At 33.7% G+C, this 21,247-nt stretch overlaps 1 protein-coding gene across 1 annotated transcript; it reads right to left on the bottom strand.

Annotated features, from left to right (window-relative positions):
* Positions 1–9,895: 9,895 nt before the first annotated feature.
* LOC128174922 (eppin-like) lies at positions 9,896–16,853 on the bottom strand. Its single transcript, XM_052840346.1, has 5 exons — positions 16,780–16,853; positions 16,298–16,418; positions 11,230–11,313; positions 10,560–10,745; positions 9,896–9,988 (listed from the first exon to the last, which is right to left on the bottom strand). The coding sequence occupies exons 1-5, from the start codon at positions 16,816–16,818 to the stop codon at positions 9,954–9,956; spliced, it is 465 nt and encodes a 154-aa protein (XP_052696306.1). The 5' UTR covers positions 16,819–16,853; the 3' UTR covers positions 9,896–9,953.
* Positions 16,854–21,247: the final 4,394 nt, after the last annotated feature.

Raw genomic sequence — 21,247 nt, 5'->3', positions numbered from 1 at the left:
TTTCTCCTTTTTAAGAAATAAATGATCAAAATATTGGACTTCTAGCCCCTTTTAAATCCAAATTATGTAACATATCAGAAAACTCTTAACAAATATAGGTAGATAACTGGAAGATACACATTTTTGCTTCTATAATACATTACAAAATAATTTTCATTAAAGAGATAGAGATAAGAGACTTTAGACCCCTCTTGGCCCATTATATGAGGGGTCAGCCCCTTTTGCTTGGTGTCAGTTGAAAGATATTTTATAGATTAATTTTTGATGCTCTACATGTGTTAGCAAAATATTGATTAGAAGAAAGATATTCGTGATCAAATCTCAAATTTCGTAAAAATTGTCAAAAAAAATTAACATCAACATTTTCAGTTCCGGGCGTGCTTCAAGGATGATGACTTCTGGTCAAATCTAAAACAAGCAAGCAAATCTACCATAACCACTCTATCTTGCATATAAATTTCAAGTCCCTAACTATAACAGTTTTTGAGGAGATGCGTGAACAATATCATGTTCCAAAATTCAAGAAAAAGGGAGATAATTCAGAAGCGGAAAAGAATTTTCAAACAGGAAGTAAGATGCAAAGAGATATTCACCTAAGACATCATCCCTGTAAAAATCATTAAAATCGATTGAGAAATGGCTGAGAAATTAAGGGTGACTACCAAGAAGAAAAATAATAATATAGAAGAATGAGAACGCGTAGAAAAACAGTAAGGTCTTCCGCTGAAGACGGAAAAACCTTAATTAAGTGAAGAGTCTTATCATAATAATATCTAGGTCAAGGTTGATTTTGGGTACGATAAGCAACTTACGCCAGAGGTATGCCTTTTAGACGTACATGCACGCCGTCCATTTTAGGGGCCTATCGCAGACTATAGACGAGATACGTAGTCGTAATAACAAAATTACATGTCATACGTACAAATAATGAGTCATACACTGTAATAATGAAATAATAAGTCGTAAATACAAAGAAATAGGTCGTACATTGTAGTAACGAAATATTCAGTCGTTATAACGAAATAATGTCATACGTGTGAGATAACATTTCGTAAAAACGAGATACTAAGTCGTTTTAACGAGATAATATGGCGTACATTTGAGATGCTCACTCGTATAAACGGTCTGGGATACTAAGTCGCAATAACAAAATAAAATGTAGTATGTACAAAAAAAATAAGTCGTACACGGTAAAAACGAAGTTATACACAGTATAACGTTCTACAATGATCTATGATTATTGGAATATATGTGCCTAGAATTCAATCTGTCTCAATTCATCGTTCATTGGGTGTTCCTTACCAGTGCAGTGGTTGTCATATTTTTTTCTTTCAAACGCGTTTCTGCAAGTCGTTTCGTCAAATGTAACGCGTTCGAGTGAATGAAAAACCAGATGGCGGCGAAGCATGAAAAGTATTATTGACTTTATACATGGCATGTGTATCGGTGAGCAGAACAATAGAAATTGGCATCTAATACGGCATTAGTCGAAAATTAAAGGGACATAATGCTTATTTATGAATTAATGTCAGCTTTTACTATACATTTATTTAGTGTAAGTAGAGATTATGTCACAATTTTGAACGCAGGGTTGGACAGGACAGGACCTTACAGGGTTAATCGAAAGTTCTCGGATATTACATATGATATTAGGCATGATGCAACGAACAAATGTGGATCACCAACAGTAACGACATGGCAATGGAACGTCAGAGAATCAATATGATTCTGACAATGATCAAAATGAGTCCTGTATGTGTGATCAGAGTTCAGACTCTGAAAGTGATATCATGAGCGATGAGGAGGAAAGTGAGCCATTGGCTTACAAATCACCAGATCTCGATATAGCCCAATCTAGACTAGCTGATACTTTCTCCCTGAAAGGAAGTCTCATAAAACCCGGTTATCGATATTCGCCTCATTCTAAGCTACTTTTATACTCGAAAAATCTCTGCTGGGATTTTTACAAACTACCAGAGATTGCGTGTGGCCTTCTTTTTTACCAAAATCTGTTACAAGATAGTGCTTTTTAGGGACAAACACTTGGTGCGGGTATTGCTACCAATGGTCAACATCTAGTTTTTATCTGAGAAAATCGGTACCAATTTAACAAGGGTACCGCAAAGCGGAGCATCCCCTCGCAAAATGAAAATATTGTGCGATGATATGCATTATTCAAAATTAAACATGTAATTTAAAAGACCAAATATTTAACTTGTTAAAAAACATTTCAATTTAATTATTTCGTTTATTCCTATCCCCATGCACGCTCTGTGTGTATCTATGGGGAATGGGTGCATTTACGTGGTTGTACAAAGGCTCCCATTTCTAAGGAAAACACACGACAAACGTGTTAAACTGTAGTAATATAGCTTAATAAATTCTCTTTATTCAGTGACATACCTTACGCATGTGGACAATTAGTGTATGCAAATTTAAGTTTTATATTGAAAAGGAAACGTAGCGAGGATATGGCAATATATTGTCTGCTCTGTGAGAAAATTCGAGTAAACATGTTGTAATTTTTACCCCAATATTTAAAAAAGAGTAACATATCTTCAGCGATTAACTTGAAATGAATTCCCGTTTAATCATGTTGACGATATTTGTCAAAATCTCTTCTGAATTATGAACCTGTTCTTCTCTAAGTAATTCGATGAATATAGCCCGAAATTTATTGCTCAAAAATGTTTGCTTCTTACTTTAACAGGGCTTACATCGAACAAAATTTCAAGTTGTTGATTCGAAATGTTTACTTTCACGAACCGGAAGTCGTACATAAAATTTCTAAGTGTTGTAATTTTAACGATATCTTAAAAAATATAGGCCGGAATTCCTTGAAAATAAAAAGGGTTTGTCCTTTAACCATGCTTATGAAATGTACGGGGTTTGAAACACATGCATGCGAGGGTTTTCTTTAAATTTTGCTAAAAAGGCTGAAATGGACTCACACACGTACATACATACATACGCACAGCAGCGCTGCTATATCCCCCTCGCAACAAGTTGCGCGAGGAGATAACAAGGGCACCGCCAAGCGGAGCATCCCCTTGCAAAATGAATTATTGTGTGTGGGAATGCATTATTTATGAATAAAAAGTTACGTAAATGTAAATGAGGAGACCAATTTGTACTAACCCTTCGTTACCACATTTTTTTAGCTGTACTAGATCTCAATCCAAAAAATATCAAGTTGTTGATTTGAACCGCCTACTATTACTTTAACTTCACAGCAGTGAAGCGGAAGTAGCTTCAATCTATTCATAATGTCTGTTTGTCAAACATGAGTGTTGATGTGTTTTATTTAGGTGAGATTAAGCACTTTAACTTCACAGCAGTGAAGCGGAAGTAGCTATTGTCAAGTCGTACGTAAAATTTCTGTTTAAAATTGTGTTATTTTAACGACAAAAAAGTAAAAAAAAAAGTTTGATAAATATCTATGAGAGGATTTAATTTAAATCTTGCTTCCAAGCCGAAGAAGACACATATACATACACACACGCACAGCAGCGATGCTATATCTCTCTCGCAACTAGTTGCGCGAGGGGATAAAAATTGTTGAAAATTAAGAACACAAAACATTTTCTATTGCAATTTATTCAACAGGCGAGGAACATCATTCTTGATCTTCATTATCGTCGGGAATATCTGCTGAAGAATACCAAAAAATATCTAATCAATGACGGCAATCAAAATAAAACGAGACTTATCTGCAAGTTGAAGTTTAATTGGAATTCTGTTTCACCATTTTTATACTTAAGGGGGTTACGTGAGATAGTATTGTATCTCCGCAGACGGGTCAGTTCTTTTAAAATCACAACTTTGCCCATCAATATCAAAACACCCTAACAGGCCATATATGAAAGGGCCTTTATAGGTGGTCACGTAATCCACTAGGTATAAGTATTACGAAACAGAATTCCAGTAAACCAGTACGTGAATACCAATTATGATCCATCTTGCAATAGGGCTCTTGCTCGCTTGTGGGGTTTCAAATAAATAACACTTTATCACAACCATTTCTGATACATTCATTATATTAAGTCCTAAAGGGTAACTGATAAAATACATATGAAAAAAATTATCTTGGAACGACATATCTACCTTAAAATGCTACTTCTTACATATATATATAGTTTCAGCTACATGGTTTACATTGTCTTTCACACTCTTGTATTGTCTCGAAGTTGTTTTCGTTTCCGCGGCATCCACCGTAGATAAATTGTTCACACTGTTTAGTCCGCCAATTGTACCACCATCTTGGGAAATATCCGGAACAATTAGGGCTGCGTTCTCCTTCCTTTGGAAGGAAGCATACAAAGTCAGAGTGTCCTGCAAAATATACGTGCGATGTTGGTACAAGTATTCCTTTAAAAGTAATGATCGGCATGCAATATTATTGGTCAGCTCGTTAATGCAATGCTAATGCTAAGCATTACGCTACATGTGTATAATATGTAGCACTGTTTCGTTGATGTCCGAAATAGCACGGCATGAATAAGCTCTACTTTTAGTAGGCGAATAATACTTCCGATAAATGTGAAGAAAAACGTGATTTGAATCATTATTTTATTTTCAAGGCAAACGGATGAGAGTAGCGCTCTAAGATATCTACGTATAATTAATGATTTAAATTTAAAGATACAGATGAGATTCTTATTGTAAAGTAAATAAAATAGTGCAAGACGCAATGCGTGCACAAACAGTAAAGTTTGCCAAAAGCAGGGGATCGGCACGAGAAACGTCACACAATAGCAATAGTGTGATTAATGTAAACAGTTTAAAATTGAAAAAAAAATATATATATACCTGGTCGATATGTGACGATGTCTGCCTCTACGGGATATACACACATTTCTCCACATGTACAACCCTGGTCACAGCATTTCTGAACTGAGTAAATGAGATCATTACAATACATTGAAGACCAACACCAATGCTTAACTAATAGTTTGTAGTATGTAGAGTATTAAACTGTTGTGTTGATATTGGTCTAAGAGGTTGGTATCGGCTTATGCCAGAAGGGCGTACCGATACCAAACGAGGAAAGACACCATTGTAGCGATATATATTAAATGTTGATTTTAAGTTACCACTATTTTCCAGAAAAATATCTAAATACAAATCGTCCTTAATAAAAGACTGCAATACATGGAATCATATTCACGTGGGTTTTTTTTAACGAAAAAAGGTATAAGCACCCCCTAGCCCCACCCCCGGTTCCGACGTCTATGGTTCTGCTAATCGCTACACACCAATTCTGTAAGACCGAGAGTTGTATTCATGCTACCCAGAATTAAGTATTTCATTCACCCGAACATATTACATTGGACGAAAAGATTTGAAGTAACGTGCCTTGAGTATTGAAGAGCGGTTGGAAAGCTTGTGTTTTTAAGGCGTCGAACTAATGCTCGGCAGCCTTCTAGCGATCGTCTGGATTGGCAATCGTCCAAAAATTCATGCACTGCACCGCCTTTTTAATGCGCATAAAAAATAAGTTCCTTGAAGTATAAAACGTATTACAAGATTTCTATTCCTTTTATTCAACTAAATTGTGTACACAAAAACCAACTTTGCCTCCGTGGTTATTGACAACTCATTGCATTAGTATAAATTAGCTTAATCAAGAAATGGCGGATGAATACAATAAGGTGCAATGTAAACATTCACTAAAATATTATTTAAGTTTATCGCTTACATTTTGATTAGAGACTGTGCCCGAGAGAAATAAAATTTGATATATAAATGTATTTGTTATCGGGCATGGTCTCCAAAATAATTGTAAGCGATAAACTTATTTAGATATTTTGTTGCAATTAATAAACACGATAATGCAGTTGGTTTGGTCGAGCATTTTAGATAGCACGTGTTGTGGATGTGTTTGTAAACAACCATAGCATAGGTAATCTTGTTTCAAACGGGAATTGAAATAAATAAAAGTATGTTTTATTATTATAATTAGGGACACACTGTTAATGTATTCAAATTATGAGCCTCTGAAATGTGCAAAGACTTTTTAAAGGAGAAAGAAAATAATAATATTTTTTTAACTTTGAAATTTCTTCGATTTTTGTAACCATGATGAGTTATTGTATCACTATTTATAACGAAATATACTGATTATTGTTTTTGAAACAGCACAAAACGTAATTTATTTCCTTTTTTATTCTAATATTATTTAATAAATGACTATATATATTAGTACAGAAATTCAAATTATTAATATCATTCTATATAAAAGAAAATGTCAACTCGACGCCTTTGTGGCCGTTCCTGCCTTTGATTTTCTTGTTGTGAATGCATGCGTTCATATTTTTTTCGCGGCACTATAAAGTTCTAATACAAGTTTCACAATTAACGTTTATGCTTGGGTGAAGCTAAGGTTACCCCAGTAGGCTGCATATCGGCTTTGTATTGAAATACCACCCAACATTCTCGAAAGTATTTGGCATTGTTGATTGTAATATCAGTACTCATAGAACTGAAAAGTTGAATTCAAAACAATTTGCTTTATTCGCTCAAGTAAACCATGAATAAAAACTCTGAAACAAATGAAAAAATCAAGAGGATGTGTATAAAAACCGGCACATAGTATTTCAGTGTATACCGAGTTTCGGAATTCTGAGGCAACAACTCGATAACGTACGGAGGTTTCATAACGAATATTCCGATGTTATATTGTTTATAAAATCGATACCAAAGTGCAGAAATCAACACAGTTATACCAACATCTTCAGTTTTGTACAGGGTTTCAGCACAGCTAGCCAAACACAAAAGTGCGGAGTTCCAGTGCAATTAGCCTTACCGTTCTCTTTCTGGTCCTAAACCCTTAATGTATCAGTTTTTAGACAGCATATCTTTTCGATAGAAAAAAATGCCACATGGTGACATGACAGAAAAATAAATGTCACATTAACAAAACAAATAATCCAATAAAAAAAATAAATCTTAAGGCATCAAATAAACGGATTGAATAGCAGGGATTGTCTATTTGACGAATTTGAAAAACTCCAATTATTCGCAGTATCCTTTTATTATCTTTGTACAGGATGCAAATATTAAAATGAAATTAAGTGAACAGTCTTATCATAATAATATCTAGGTCAAGTTTGATTTTGGGTACGATAAGCAACTTTCGACAGAGGTATGCCTCTTGGACGTACATGCACGCCGTGCGTTTTAGGGGCCTATCGCAGACTATAGACGAGATACGTAGTCGTAATAACAAAATAACATGTCATACGTACAAATAATGAGTCGTACACTGTAATAATGAAATAATATGTCGTAAATACAAAGAAATAAGTCGTACATGGTAGTAACGAAATATTCAGTCGTTATAACGAAATAATGTCACACGTGTGAGATAACATTTCGTAAAAACGAGATACTAAGTCGTTACAACGAGATAATACGGCGTACATTCGAGATGCTCACTCGTATAAACGGTTTGGGATACTAAGTCGAAATAACAAAATAAAATGTAGTATGTACAAAAAAAAAGTCGTACACGGTAAAAACGAAGTTATACACAGTATAACGTTCTACAATGATCTATGATTATTGGAATATATGTGCCTAGAATTCAATCTGTCTCAATTCATCGTTCATTGGGTGTTCCTTACCAGTGCAGTGGTTGTCATATTTTTTTCTTTCAAACGCGTTTCTGCAAGTCGTTTCGTCAAATGTAACGCGTTCGAGTGAATGAAAAACCAGATGGCGGCGAAGCATGAAAAGTATTATTGACTTTATACATGGCATGTGTATCGGTGAGCAGAACAATAGAAATCGGCATCTAATACGGCATTAGTCGAAAATTAAAGGGACATAATGCTTATTTATGAATTAATGTCAGCTTTTACTATACATTTATTTAGTGTAAGTAGAGATTATGTCACAATTTTGAACGCAGGGTTGGACAGGACAGGACCTTACAGGGTTAATCGAAAGTTCTCGGATATTACATATGATATTAGGCATGATGCAACGAACAAAACGGTTGTAGTACGTGTGGATCACCAACAGTAACGACATGGCAATGGAACGTCAGAGAATCAATATGATTCTGACAATGATCAAAATGAGTCCTGTATGTGTGATCAGAGTTCAGACTCTGAAAGTGATATCATGAGCGATGAGGAGGAAAGTGAGCCATTGGCTTACAAATCACCAGATCTCGATATAGCCCAATCTAGACTAGCTGATACTTTCTCCCTGAAAGGAAGTCTCATAAAACCCGGTTATCGATATTCGCCTCATTCTAAGCTACTTTTATACTCGAAAAATCTCTGCTGGGATTTTTACAAACTACCAGAGATTGCGTGTGGCCTTCTTTTTTACCAAAATCTGTTACAAGATAGTGCTATTTAGGGACAAGCACTTGGTGCGGGTATTGCTACCAATGGTCAACATCTAGTTTTTATCTGAGAAAATCGGTACCAATTTAACAAGGGTACCGCAAAGCGGAGCATCCCCTCGCAAAATGAAAATATTGTGCGATGATATGCATTATTCAAAAATAAACATGTAATTTAAAAGACCAAATATTTAACTTGTTAAAAAACATTTCAATTTAATTATTTCGTTTATTCCTATCCCCATGCACGCTCTGTGTGTATCTATGGGGAATGGGTGCATTTACGTGGTTGTACAAAGGCTCCCATTTCTAAGGAAAACACACGACAAACGTGTTAAACTGTAGTAATATAGCTTAATAAATTCTCTTTATCCAGTGACATACCTTACGCATGTGGACAATTAGTGTATGCAAATTTAAGTTTTATATTGAAAAGGAAACGTAGCGAGGATATGGCAATATATTGTCTGCTCTGTGAGAAAATTCGAGTAAACATGTTGTAATTTAAACCCCAATATTTTTAAAAGAGTAACATATCTTCAGCGATTAACTTGAAATGAATTCCCGTTTAATCATGTTGACGATATTTGTCAAAGTCTCTTCTGAATTATGAACTTGTTCTTCTCTAAGTAATTCGATGAATATAGCCCGAAATTTATTGCTCAAAAATGTTTGCTTCTTACTTTAACGGGGCTTACATCGAACAAAATTTCAAGTTGCTGATTTGAAATGTTTACTTTCACGAACCGGAAGTCGTACATAAAATTTCTAAGTGTTGTAATTTTAACGATATCTTAAAAAATATAGGCCGGAATTCCTTGAAAATAAAAAGGGTTTGTCCTTTAACCATGCTTATGAAATGTACGGGGTTTGAAACACATGCATGCGAGGGTTTTCTTTAAATTTTGCTAAAAAGGCTGAAATGGACTCACACACGTACATACATACATACGCACAGCAGCGCTGCTATATCCCACTCGCAACAAGTTGCGCGAGGAGATAACAAGGGCACCGCCAAGCGGAGCATCCCCTTGCAAAATGAATTATTGTGTGTGGGAATGCATTATTTATGAATAAAAAGTTACGTAAATGTAAATGAGGAGACCAATTTGTACTAACCCTTCGTTACCACATTTTTTTAGCTGTACTAGATCTCAATCCAAAAAATATCAAGTTGTTGATTTGAACCGCCTACTATTACTTTAACTTCACAGCAGTGAAGCGGAAGTAGCTTCAATCTATTCATAATGTCTGTTTGTCAAACATGAGTGTTGATGTGTTTTATTTAGGTGAGATTAAGCACTTTAACTTCACAGCAGTGAAGCGGAAGTAGCTATTGTCAAGTCGTACGTAAAATTTCTGTTTAAAATTGTGTTATTTTAACGACAAAAAAGTAAAAAAAAAAGTTTGATAAATATCTATGAGAGGATTTAATTTAAATCTTGCTTCCAAGCCGAAGAAGACACATATACATACACACACGCACAGCAGCGATGCTATATCTCTCTCGCAACTAGTTGCGCGAGGGGATAAAAATTGTTGAAAATTAAGAACACAAAACATTTTCTATTGCAATTTATTCAACAGGCGAGGAACATCATTCTTGATCTTCATTATCGTCGGGAATATCTGCTGAAGAATACCAAAAAATATCTAATCAATGACGGCAATCAAAATAAAACGAGACTTATCTGCAAGTTGAAGTTTAATTGGAATTCTGTTTCACCATTTTTATACTTAAGGGGGTTACGTGAGATAGTATTGCATCTCCGCAGACGGGTCAGTTTTTTTAAAATCACAACTTTGCCCATCAATACCAAAACACCCCTAACAGGCCATATATGAAAGGGCCTTTATAGGTGGTCACGTAATCCACTAGGTATAAGTATTACGAAACAGAATTCCAGTAAACCAGTACGTGAATACCAATTATGATCCATCTTGCAATAGGGCTCTTGCTCGCTTGTGGGGTTTCAAATAAATAACACTTTATCACAACCATTTCTGATACATTCATTATATTAAGTCCTAAAGGGTAACTGATAAAATACATATGAAAAAAATTATTTTGGAACGACATATCTACTTTAAAATGCTACTTCTTACATTCGATGGGTGTGTGTATATATATATATATATATATATATATATATATATATATATATATATATATATATATATATATATATATTGTTTCACCTACATGGTTTACATTGTCTTTCACACTCTTGTATTGTCTCGAAGTTGTTTTCGTTTCCGCGGCATCCACCGTAGATAAATTGTTCACACTGTTTAGTCCGCCAATTGTACCACCATCTTGGGAAATATCCGGAACAATTAGGGCTGCGTTCTCCTTCCTTTGGAAGGAAGCATACAAAGTCAGAGTGTCCTGCAAAATATACGTGCGATGTTGTAACAAGTATTCCTTTAAAAGTAATGATCGGCATGCAATATTATTGGTCAGCTCGTTAATGCAATACTAATGCTAAGCATTACGCTACATGTGTATAATATGTAGCACTGTTTCGTTGATGTCCGAAATAGCACGGCATGAATAAGCTCTACTTTTAGTAGGCGAATAATACTTCCGATAAATGTGAAGAAAAACGTGATTTGAATCATTATTTTATTTTCAAGGCAAACGGATGAGAGTAGCGCTCTAAGATATCTACGTATAATTAATGATTTAAATTAAAAGATACAGATGAGATTCTTATTGTAAAGTAAATAAAATAGTGCAAGACGCAATGCGTGCACAAACAGTAAAGTTTGCCAAAAGCAGGGGCTCGGCACGAGAAACGTCACACAATAGCAATAGTGTGATTAATGTAAACAGTTTAAAATTGAAAATATATATATATATATATATATACCTGGTCGATATGTGTAGATGTCTGCCTCTACGGGATATACACACATTTCTCCACATGTACAACCCTGGTCAAAGCATTTCTGAACTGAGTAAATGAGATCATTACAATACATTGAAGACCAACACCAATGCTTAACTAATAGTTTGTAGTATGTAGAGTATTAAACTGTTGTGTTGATATTGGTCTAAGAGGTTGGTATCGGCTTATGCCAGAAGGGCGTACCGATACCAAACGAGGAAAGACACCATTGTAGCGATATATATAAAATGTTGATTTTAAGTTACCACTATTTTCCAGAAAAATATCTAAATACAAATCGTCCTTAATAAAAGACTGCAATACATGGAATCATATTCACGTGGGTTTTTTTTAACGAAAAAATGAAAGTTTTAGTCCCCAACCAATTGTACCGGAGAGGACTATAGATTTCCTCTGCGTCCGTCTGTCTGTATGTCCCACTTTCGTTTTCCGCACTTTTTATACGTTTGGGGAATAATATAAAAAAATGCTTAAGAGTAATAAAATGTCAAACAACAGTTAAAGTTTAAATCTTGTAGCGTCTAGTTGACATATTTTCGAGAAAATTAATTTTTTTATTCATTTTTTTATTGTCGGGTTCTTTATCAGGTTCGTTGTATATTGAATAAACGGGGTTAGTATGTGCTCATTAATAATATCGGGCGTTACTTGTATCATATCTCTGATCCTTTTAAAGAAACAAATAAGTTCTGTAAATTGCAGAATTGTTAAACTGAAATGAATTCATAATGGATATTTTTTTTTAATTTAACTTCGTCTGCAGCTATATAAGCTGTCGATTTCTATTGTTCTGCTCACTGGCGTCGGAAGCAAATTGAAAGTGTGTGTGTGTGTGTGTGGGGGGGGGGGGGGGGGGGCTAGACTAATCCTTAGAAATATTGAGAAAAAAGTAATTCCCAAAATCATGGAAATCCTGATCCCGAGGGGGGGGGGGGGGGGAGTATACCTATACGTATACTTCCAAAAGAAAAAAAAACTTACATTTTTTCATGAAATTCTTTATCCGTGGGGGGGGGGGGGGGGGGGGGGGGGCAAGTGTGCTTCTGAATCCAACTTCTCAATCTTTCAAGGTAAATTTAGGAACAATAATCAATAATCTATCCTGCTTAAAAAGTGGGGTGGCTGAACCCTCTATCATACTATGTTTCTAATGGTTAGGTATAAGCACCCCCTAGCCCCACCCCCGGTTCCGACGCCTATGGTTCTGCTAATCGCTACACACCAATTCTGTAAGACCGAGAGTTGTATTCATGCTACCCAGAATTAGGTATTTCATTCACCCGAACATATTACATTGGACGCAAAGATTTGAAGTAACGTGCCTTGAGTATTGAAGAGCGGTTGGAAAGCTTGTGTTTTTAAGGCGTCGAGCTAATGCTCGGCAGCCTTCTAGCGATCGTCTGGATTGGCAATCGTCCAAAAATTCATGCACTGCACCGCCTTTTTAATGCGCATAAAAAATAAGTTCCTTGAAGTATAAAACGTATTACAAGATTTGTATTCCTTTTATTCAACTAAATTGTGTACAAAAAAACCAACTTTGCCTCCGTGGTTATTGACAACTCATTGCATTAGTATAAATTAGCTTAATCAAGAAATGGCGGATGAATACAATAAGGTGCAATGTAAACATTCACTAAAATATTATTTAAGTTTATCGCTTACATTTTGATTAGAGACTGTGCCCGATAGAAATAAAATTTGATATATAAATGTATTTGTTATCGGGCATGGTCTCCAAAATAATTGTAAGCGATAAACTTATTTAGATATTTTGTTGCAATTAATAAACACGATAATGCAGTTGGTTTGGTCGAGCATTTTAGATAGCACGTGTTGTGGATGTGTTTGTAAACAACCATAGCATAGGTAATCTTGTTTCAAACGGGAATTGAAATAAATAAAAGTATGTTTTATTATTATAATTAGGGACACACTGTTAATGTATTCAAATTATGAGCCTGTGAAATGTGCAAAGACTTTTTAAAGGAGAAAGAAAATAATAAATTTTTTTTAACTTTGAAATTTCTTCGATTTTTGTAACCATGATGAGTTATTGTATCACTATTTATAACGAAATATACTGATTATTGTTTCTGAAACAGCACAAAACGTAATTTATTTCCTTTTTTATTCTAATATTATTTGATAAATGACTATATATATTAGTACAGAAATTCAAATTATTAATATCATTCTATATAAAAGAAAATGTCAACTCGACGCCTTTGTGGCCGTTCCTGCCCTTGATTTTCTTGTTGTGAATGCATGCGTTCATATTTTTTTCGCGGCACTATGAAGTTCTAATACAAGTTTCACAATTAACGTTTATGCTTGGGTGAAGCTAAGGTTACCCCAGTAGGCTGCATATCGGCTTTGTATTGAAATACCACCCAACATTCTCGAAAGTATTTGGCATTGTTGATTGTAATATCAGTACTCATAGAACTGAAAAGTTGAATTCAAAACAATTTGCTTTATTCGCTCAAGTAAACCATGAATAAAAACTCTGAAACAAATGAAAAAATCAAGAGGATGTGTATAAAAACCGGCACATAGTATTTCAGTGTATACCGAGTTTCGGAATTCCGAAGCAAGAACTCGATAACGTACGGAGGTTTCATAACGAATATTCCGATGTTATATTGTTTATAAAATCGATACCAAAGTGCAGAAATCAACACAGTTATACCAACATCTTCAGTTTTGTACAGGGTTTCAGCACAGCTAGCCAAACACAAAAGTGCGAATTTGAAAAACTCCAATTATTCGCAGTATCCTTTAATTATCTTTGTAGAGGATGCAAATATTAAAATGAAATTAAGTGAACAGTCTTATCATAATAATATCTAGGTCAAGTTTGATTTTGGGTACGATAAGCAACTTTCGACAGAGGTATGCCTCTTAGACGTACATGCACGCCGTGCGTTTTAGGGGCCTATCGCAGACTATAGACGAGATACGTAGTCGTAATAACAAAATAACATGTCATACGTACAAATAATGAGTCGTACACTGTAATAATGAAATAATATGTCGTAAATACAAAGAAATAAGTCGTACATTGTAGTAACGAAATATTCAGTCGTTAGAACGAAATAATGTCACACGTGTGAGATAACATTTCGTAAAAACGAGATACTAAGTCGTTACAACGAGATAATACGGCGTACATTCGAGATGCTCACTCGTATAAACGGTTTGGGATACTAAGTCGAAATAACAAAATAAAATGTAGTATGTACAAAAAAAAAGTCGTACACGGTAAAAACGAAGTAATACACAGTATAACGTTCTACAATGATCACGGATTATTGGAATATATGTGCCTAGAATTCAATCTGTCTCAATTCATCGTTCATTGGGTGTTCCTTACCAGTGCAGTGGTTGTCATATTTTTTTTCTTTCAAACGCGTTTCTGCAAGTCGTTTCGTCAAATGTAACGCGTTCGAGTGAATGAAAAACCAGATCGCGGCGAAGCATGAAAAGTATTATTGACTTTATACATGGCATGTGTATCGGTGAGCAGAACAATAGAAATCGGCATCTAAAACGGCATTAGTCAAAAATTAAAGGGACATAATGCTTATTTATGAATTAATGTCAGCTTTTACTATACATTTATTTAGTGTTAGTAGAAATTGTCACAATTTTGAACGCACGACGACGGAGGAAGACCATTTTCACAACTTAAAATATATTGACACATTGTATCAATGTATCTTTTTGTAGGTTCAATGGTCGATACAACGACCTTGTCAGAAAATGCAATCTTCCACTGGGTCGCATGCTGACTGACCTTTTTCATACTAATTGTTAGACCATAATTAATCACCTTATTATGTACGGACTTTTTTTTTTGGGGGGGGGGGGGTTCCGAATACAACAAAGAGCACACGGCGGGTGTGACAGGTCAGCAGAGGATGCTTACATCCTCCTAGACACTTGATCATACCTCTATCTTTTTTTTTAGGTCCATGTTGCTCTGCTTTGAATTTGTATTTTGTTTTATGGATTTTTGAGATGGTTGACGGATTGTTATTGTCATTTTATCGTCGTAATATGATACCTAACAAGATCATTCTTCTTCTTAGAATGTAAGATCAAGATGTCAATATCAGAGGGGTTAAAAAACCTATTTTTTGTACAACATAGAGAACATGCATACCACATCTCGATCAATTAAGTTATTTTCGTAAAATGACATTAATTAACTGCCTATTATTTTGACGTAAATGCGTTTGTATTTTAAAAAAGAAACTACTAGAAATGCCACGATTTATTTGGTAAAACAATCTGTGAATAGAATATCCATCAACTACAATGAAAGTATATTTGTAGTGTATAGTTTTATAAAATCAAACATTTTAGATATTCTGAGAATGACAACCAAGATTGCTACTAAGGCAGAGTCATTAATTTGTTATTGTTTAATACGATAATTTTGTTATTCGCCCTTAATGATAACAACATGTATACTGAACTATCAATGATTCGTTCATACGGACATACCTTATGTATCTAAGACAACCAGTGCTTTCAGCTTCAATTAGTTGTGTTGATTACCGCAGCATTTTGTGTTTATAAAAAAACGTGTTAAATAAAGATTGGTCCACAACAGTACATTAGAATTTATGTTGCAGCTCCAGTGGCAAGACGAGCTGAAAAGATTAAACTTTTCCATTATGTACCCTAATCCCCATTAAATATTTAGTGATCAACAGTATACTAATTGAAGAATTTATTAACATTATTGATATCAAAAACCTGACCGACGACCAACATTCACTGTCTTTGTTACGAGTTTTAGCTGCAAAATCTGTTTGATAGTTTTTTCGTCTCGCTATTTTAACGATCATTTAATCGAAACAGGATCATTTTATTTGATCAGTAACGCTTTAGATGACCTACAAAATCTCCTTTCGTTAGTTGTCTACATATTCTACCGTTATAGATTTAAGTATGTAAAGAATGTTTTATAAAAAAATTATCTCTGAAGAGAAAAAAATTTAAAATCATCTGTACTTACTTCCAGGGCAGCTGTAATCACCGTTACATCCATCATACCCAGGACTACAAAAACAATTCGTTCCAAGAGATGCCGATGGACAGGTGCCTGGTTTCTCTCCAGAATCAGACTGAGCGCATGTCTAAAATCGTTTATTTTATTCAGTATGATTTGCACCGTGATTTTTATTTCACTTTCTTTAATTGAAAAATTGTTATTCATAAGCTATTCTGTAAACTTTAAATTCAAAGATATAAAGTTTAGCTATAAACAATTATTAAGAAGAGAAATACTAATGTTCCAGATGTTAACGCTGGCAATGTTGAATATTTCTTTGTATTTTGAAACAGAGATTTTTATTTTAAGTCTAAATAAAGTCACGACTATTTGACCATTTTTACTAATAAAAATCGAATAATTTGTTTTACTATTCAAAATAGCTTATAAAATTGGTCCATAAAATGTTAAAAGAGACCTTGAATTGGCAACTAAATCCGACTTACACTAGCGAAGAGACACACAAAGATAAACCTGTGGTCCATTTCGTCAGTTTTGTTCTGCTCTTACTTCGTTCTGAAGTGACTGTAATTTAAATGCACAATATTATCATCTATTAAGACATTGCAATTTTTTATGTTGTATGGCAATTTGGTTTTTACCATCTGATTGTTGTTTAAAGATCAATTAAATTAACATTACAAAAAAAACTTTATATTATTGTCATTACATACAAATGGTATTTTTGTCTTTCGATTGATTTAAGACTTAAATCAATCAATTTAAGACTTAAGGTCTACAAAATAAAAATGCAGACAAAGAGTTAATTTGATTTTAAACAGCAAACTGTCAAGCTACATATAAAAAGTGACCGACCGTGACTGGTAGATTCATCAATCTTAAATACTTCTGATTGACTTAAGGTATATAAAAGCCCTTTAAGTCATTGATCTTGAAGTTGGAACATTCGTAATGATTATATGTAAAAAGGATTACACATTCTTAATTAATACGAGGGTTGATCCAAAAGTAATGTCACAGATGCGGTAAAATCCGCGCGAAGAGACAAAAACTTGTTCTTTGCGATATCTATTTCAATTCAGATCTGAAAATGTTAATGGATTATGATAAATATTTCTGAAGATAATTTATTTTGTAGAGCAAGGATAGTCGTCGCACGCTAGCGACGTCATCTCCAGATCTTTGGCGTTCTGGTAGAATTTCCTAATTTTGTACTCTATAAAAACTGGGCACGATGCTCTATTTTACATTTTTTTTAATTTTTTTTTTAGAAAGTAAATAATTTCTCTTTTTGTTATCGATAGGGTAGTATATTGGATATTATTTAATTAGCGATCAGTTTTTTGAAGCCTCTTCAAAAAGTCATGATCGAAGCTTTATGATATAGCTGATGACGTAATAACCTAGTTTTAAGTTTCCTTCAGAGCATATATTTTCTGTCTATTCAATTTATTTATTATCATGACATATGCTTTTATCAGATATTAGAACCATTTATAGGAACCTGTTTAATTTTAGGTTGATATACCAATTCCATCTTCTAGTGATTTCTATCCATCAAAGCAATGAATGCTTCGTATCACTATTCGCATGTCAAACCTTTTTATTCCCGGGTCTAGAGACAAAAGGCATTGCGTAAATATCCGAAATGGACGGCAACGTTCTTTAATTTTTCAAACAGTTAGAAAACGTCAATGGTATATATGTTTCAAAATATTGTGTTGTTTGGATATTTTTCAAATTTTTAAATTGTTATTTACACACAAATACAAACCCTAAAAAAACATAAATTCATGACGCAGCGATGTCACGTATATATCAGGCTATAAACATCAATATCTTGTTAAGTGTTCAACGAAATTTAATCAAAATTTTACTTCAAATTACAACTTTGATTAGGAAAATTTTGATGCATCATTTTATAAAATACAGCGCCAGTGTTAAACGCGGTGCATAGTATGACATTACTTTTGGATTAACCCTTGTATATTTTTAACACAAACTTAACCTGTTTCCTTTCTTGATTTGACGATGTCTGTTGACCTAATTTACTAATGATTAATATATTTAAATAAGAAAGAGGTCCATTTGTCTTTTTATGAAACATCACAGCAAGATTGATATGTAAAAAAGAGTTCACATCCTTAATTTATATATTTTTAAACAAAATTAACCTGTTTCCTTTATGAAACATCACAGCAAGATTTATATATTTGTAATTCGTGTATTACTATCATTTCATGCTTATTTTTGACCATTTTGTGCCACCCTGTAGAATGCGATTTTAATACAATGCTTTGAAATATTAATGCAGATGTGTATGTTATAGAATGATGAGAAATTTAAATGAAGTGTTTGATAATATGGTATCCTACGCTAGGCTATGGTATTCAATGAGATTTGAGCAAAAACATTTTTTTAACATCAGAGTTCCAACATTTTCAGATAAAATGGAAAAATACTATCAATGATAATAAAATGTACGCCTAATTTTGCTCAAGCGTTTTTACTCAGTGGTATTGGACACCTGTCGACATAAAAGGTAGCGGTTGTATCCGGAAGATACATTAATGGTAAGCTAATAAAAACCTCAAAGATAAACGTTATGACTAAAATTATTCTATCGTAAACTCGTGTATTGATGGGGGGGGGGGTGTCTACACCAAATAAGTTGCATGCGTTTGTTACTAATAATAGGCACGGTATTCAACAATAATAGACATCATAGTACAATACTTTATTTTTAAGAGAACTATTAAAATATCGGTCTGCTTTCAAATAACCCCTTATATGTCAAATTTTTAAACATTTCTATTTTAAAACTCCAATGAAAGTGAAATGTTATAAAGTTTGAAAATGAAAAACAAAATAATCATGAATGAAGTTTGTATGATTTTTATTGGAATCCACATAAATATGAAACTAGAATTTTTAAAAAAAATTAAGGCAATCTGAAAATAGACCTATATTTGTTGGTTAATGAGATGACAAAAAAGAAATTGAATGAAATTGAAAAATTAAAAGAAATATTGAATTATTTCAAAAATCTTGGTTTGAAAGATCCTGTTTAAGAGTTGTCTTTCTTGATTTTACTTGGTCTCAAATATCTTGGGACCAATTTTCCAATTACAAAAAAAAAAAACACTTAGAAAAATTTAAGAAAGGTTAAAGTATATGCTAAAATTTAGGAATAAGGTTAGTAGTGCTTATGATAATGTTTGAATCTGAAAAATTATATTTTTGATGAATGCATTATTTTTCTATTCAACTCTTTAAAACAAAATGTTGGAAGTTACAGTTATATACAATACAAATTATAAACAATCATATGCATATTTATACATACATTAGATGTCCATAGTGATACACATGTACGTATGGTAAATAAATTGCTCTTTTTCAAGATTATGTCTTTCCCTCATATTGCTTGCAAATCCGGCTTCCACTGCTATTGCTAGCCTACCTAGCTATATCTATTTTAATCAAAATACATTAGTTAAGTTTCATACGTTCAATGTAAGTCTTATACTGCAAATGCTTTAAATTTGGGAAGTTGGGATCAATTAATATAAGAGATGGCACTACGAAACTTTAGTTTTATATTAATCATGCATATAGGGTACAAGTCAAAATATTATATCTACTCATCATTATCGATAATCCGTCACATTTTTATGATCGTTTGTTGCAGATGACATGACAAATATGAATTGCCTTTAGCAGGGAAACAATATATTATTTCGATTTCACGTTTTTTGTACATAACAGCTGATAATCAATGTTAGTTGAAAGCTTTAATCACGAAGGGAATTGACATATTTTCTAAGCGTTTTGGTGATTTCATTCTTATCTCATCTCTTTCGTTAGACGAGTTCAATTGAACGGTGTATAGCTATTTTGTACCACAACATAATGCTATCAATCAGGAACAAAATGGCGTTTCAAACCTATGTCAGACATATTGTGACGATGTAGCCTTCCACCTTAATATATGTCCTGCATACAGGGTTTGGTTCGATACGCAGGAGCACGCTTTACGCCTTCAGTATATAAATGTGTGCTGTAACATCCGGAAAATACATTAATGGTAACCTAATCCTCTATATGATAAAAATTATGACTTCAATTTTTCTGTCGTTAAATTGTTTTTTTAATATAGTTCCTGCAAATGATACTGTGCTGTCACGCTTTTTCGGAAATCCGTATTCCAACCCGGACGGTTTTGTTTATTACGTCAGGGACTCTGCAACTCAGCATGGCATGTGCGAGTGAGGGCTGTGTTCAGAGGAGTAGGGAGAGTGTAAACAGATAGCCATGCTATGACCTTGAATTGCTAGTATTACATATTGGTCACTATGATACTTATGTATAACTAGGTACTGCGCAATGAATTGTGGTAATGATAACAAACAGAATGAACTCTGTGACTCTTGTAGCACTGCGTACTATTCCTAAATGATGTTATGAAACCAGGTGAATAATACGGGCATAATAATATCCAAATTGAGAGTTTAAAAACAAGTGTCATATTTGGCAATTCTGTGTCTACAACGATAGCTCTGGTACTCTATATTGAGTCATGTAATGTATATTCTATATACAGTCAGTTCATGCATATCTTTTACAATTTTATGCTATGATATGGTATGGGATGTGTATGCTATGCTATGAGATTTGTATGCTATGCTATAAGATTTGGATGCTATGCAATGAGAAATTTTAAAGAGATAGCTATGGTATGGTATGCTATGCTATGCTATGGTATGGTATGAGATTTGAAGAAACGCGCCTTCTTTGTATGAAAAGTTCCAAATTTTTGTTTTATCAAAAAGGCAAACAAAATTAAAAAATGAGATATTTTTTTATTTTAAACCGTTTTATTTTTGTTTAAAATAGCAAAGTAAATTTACATATTCATCACATTTATATTGTTGATGCATATACACGTGAAAA

This window comes from Crassostrea angulata, chromosome 2, assembly GCF_025612915.1.
Source record: "Crassostrea angulata isolate pt1a10 chromosome 2, ASM2561291v2, whole genome shotgun sequence".
Classification (NCBI taxonomy): Eukaryota; Metazoa; Mollusca; class Bivalvia; order Ostreida; family Ostreidae; genus Magallana; species Magallana angulata.
This window is presented reverse-complemented; position numbering and strand designations above follow the sequence as displayed.

Coding starts and splice junctions, on each gene's coding strand:
- LOC128174922 (XM_052840346.1), bottom strand. CDS start 16,818: ATGGACCACAGGTTTATCTTTGTGTGTCTCTTCGCTAGT. Junction 16,419..16,779: donor TTGTGTGTCTCTTCGCTAGT/GTAAGTCGGATT, acceptor AAACGATTTTAG/ACATGCGCTCAGTCTGATTC. Junction 11,314..16,297: donor TGATTACAGCTGCCCTGGAA/GTAAGTACAGAT, acceptor TCATTTACTCAG/TTCAGAAATGCTTTGACCAG.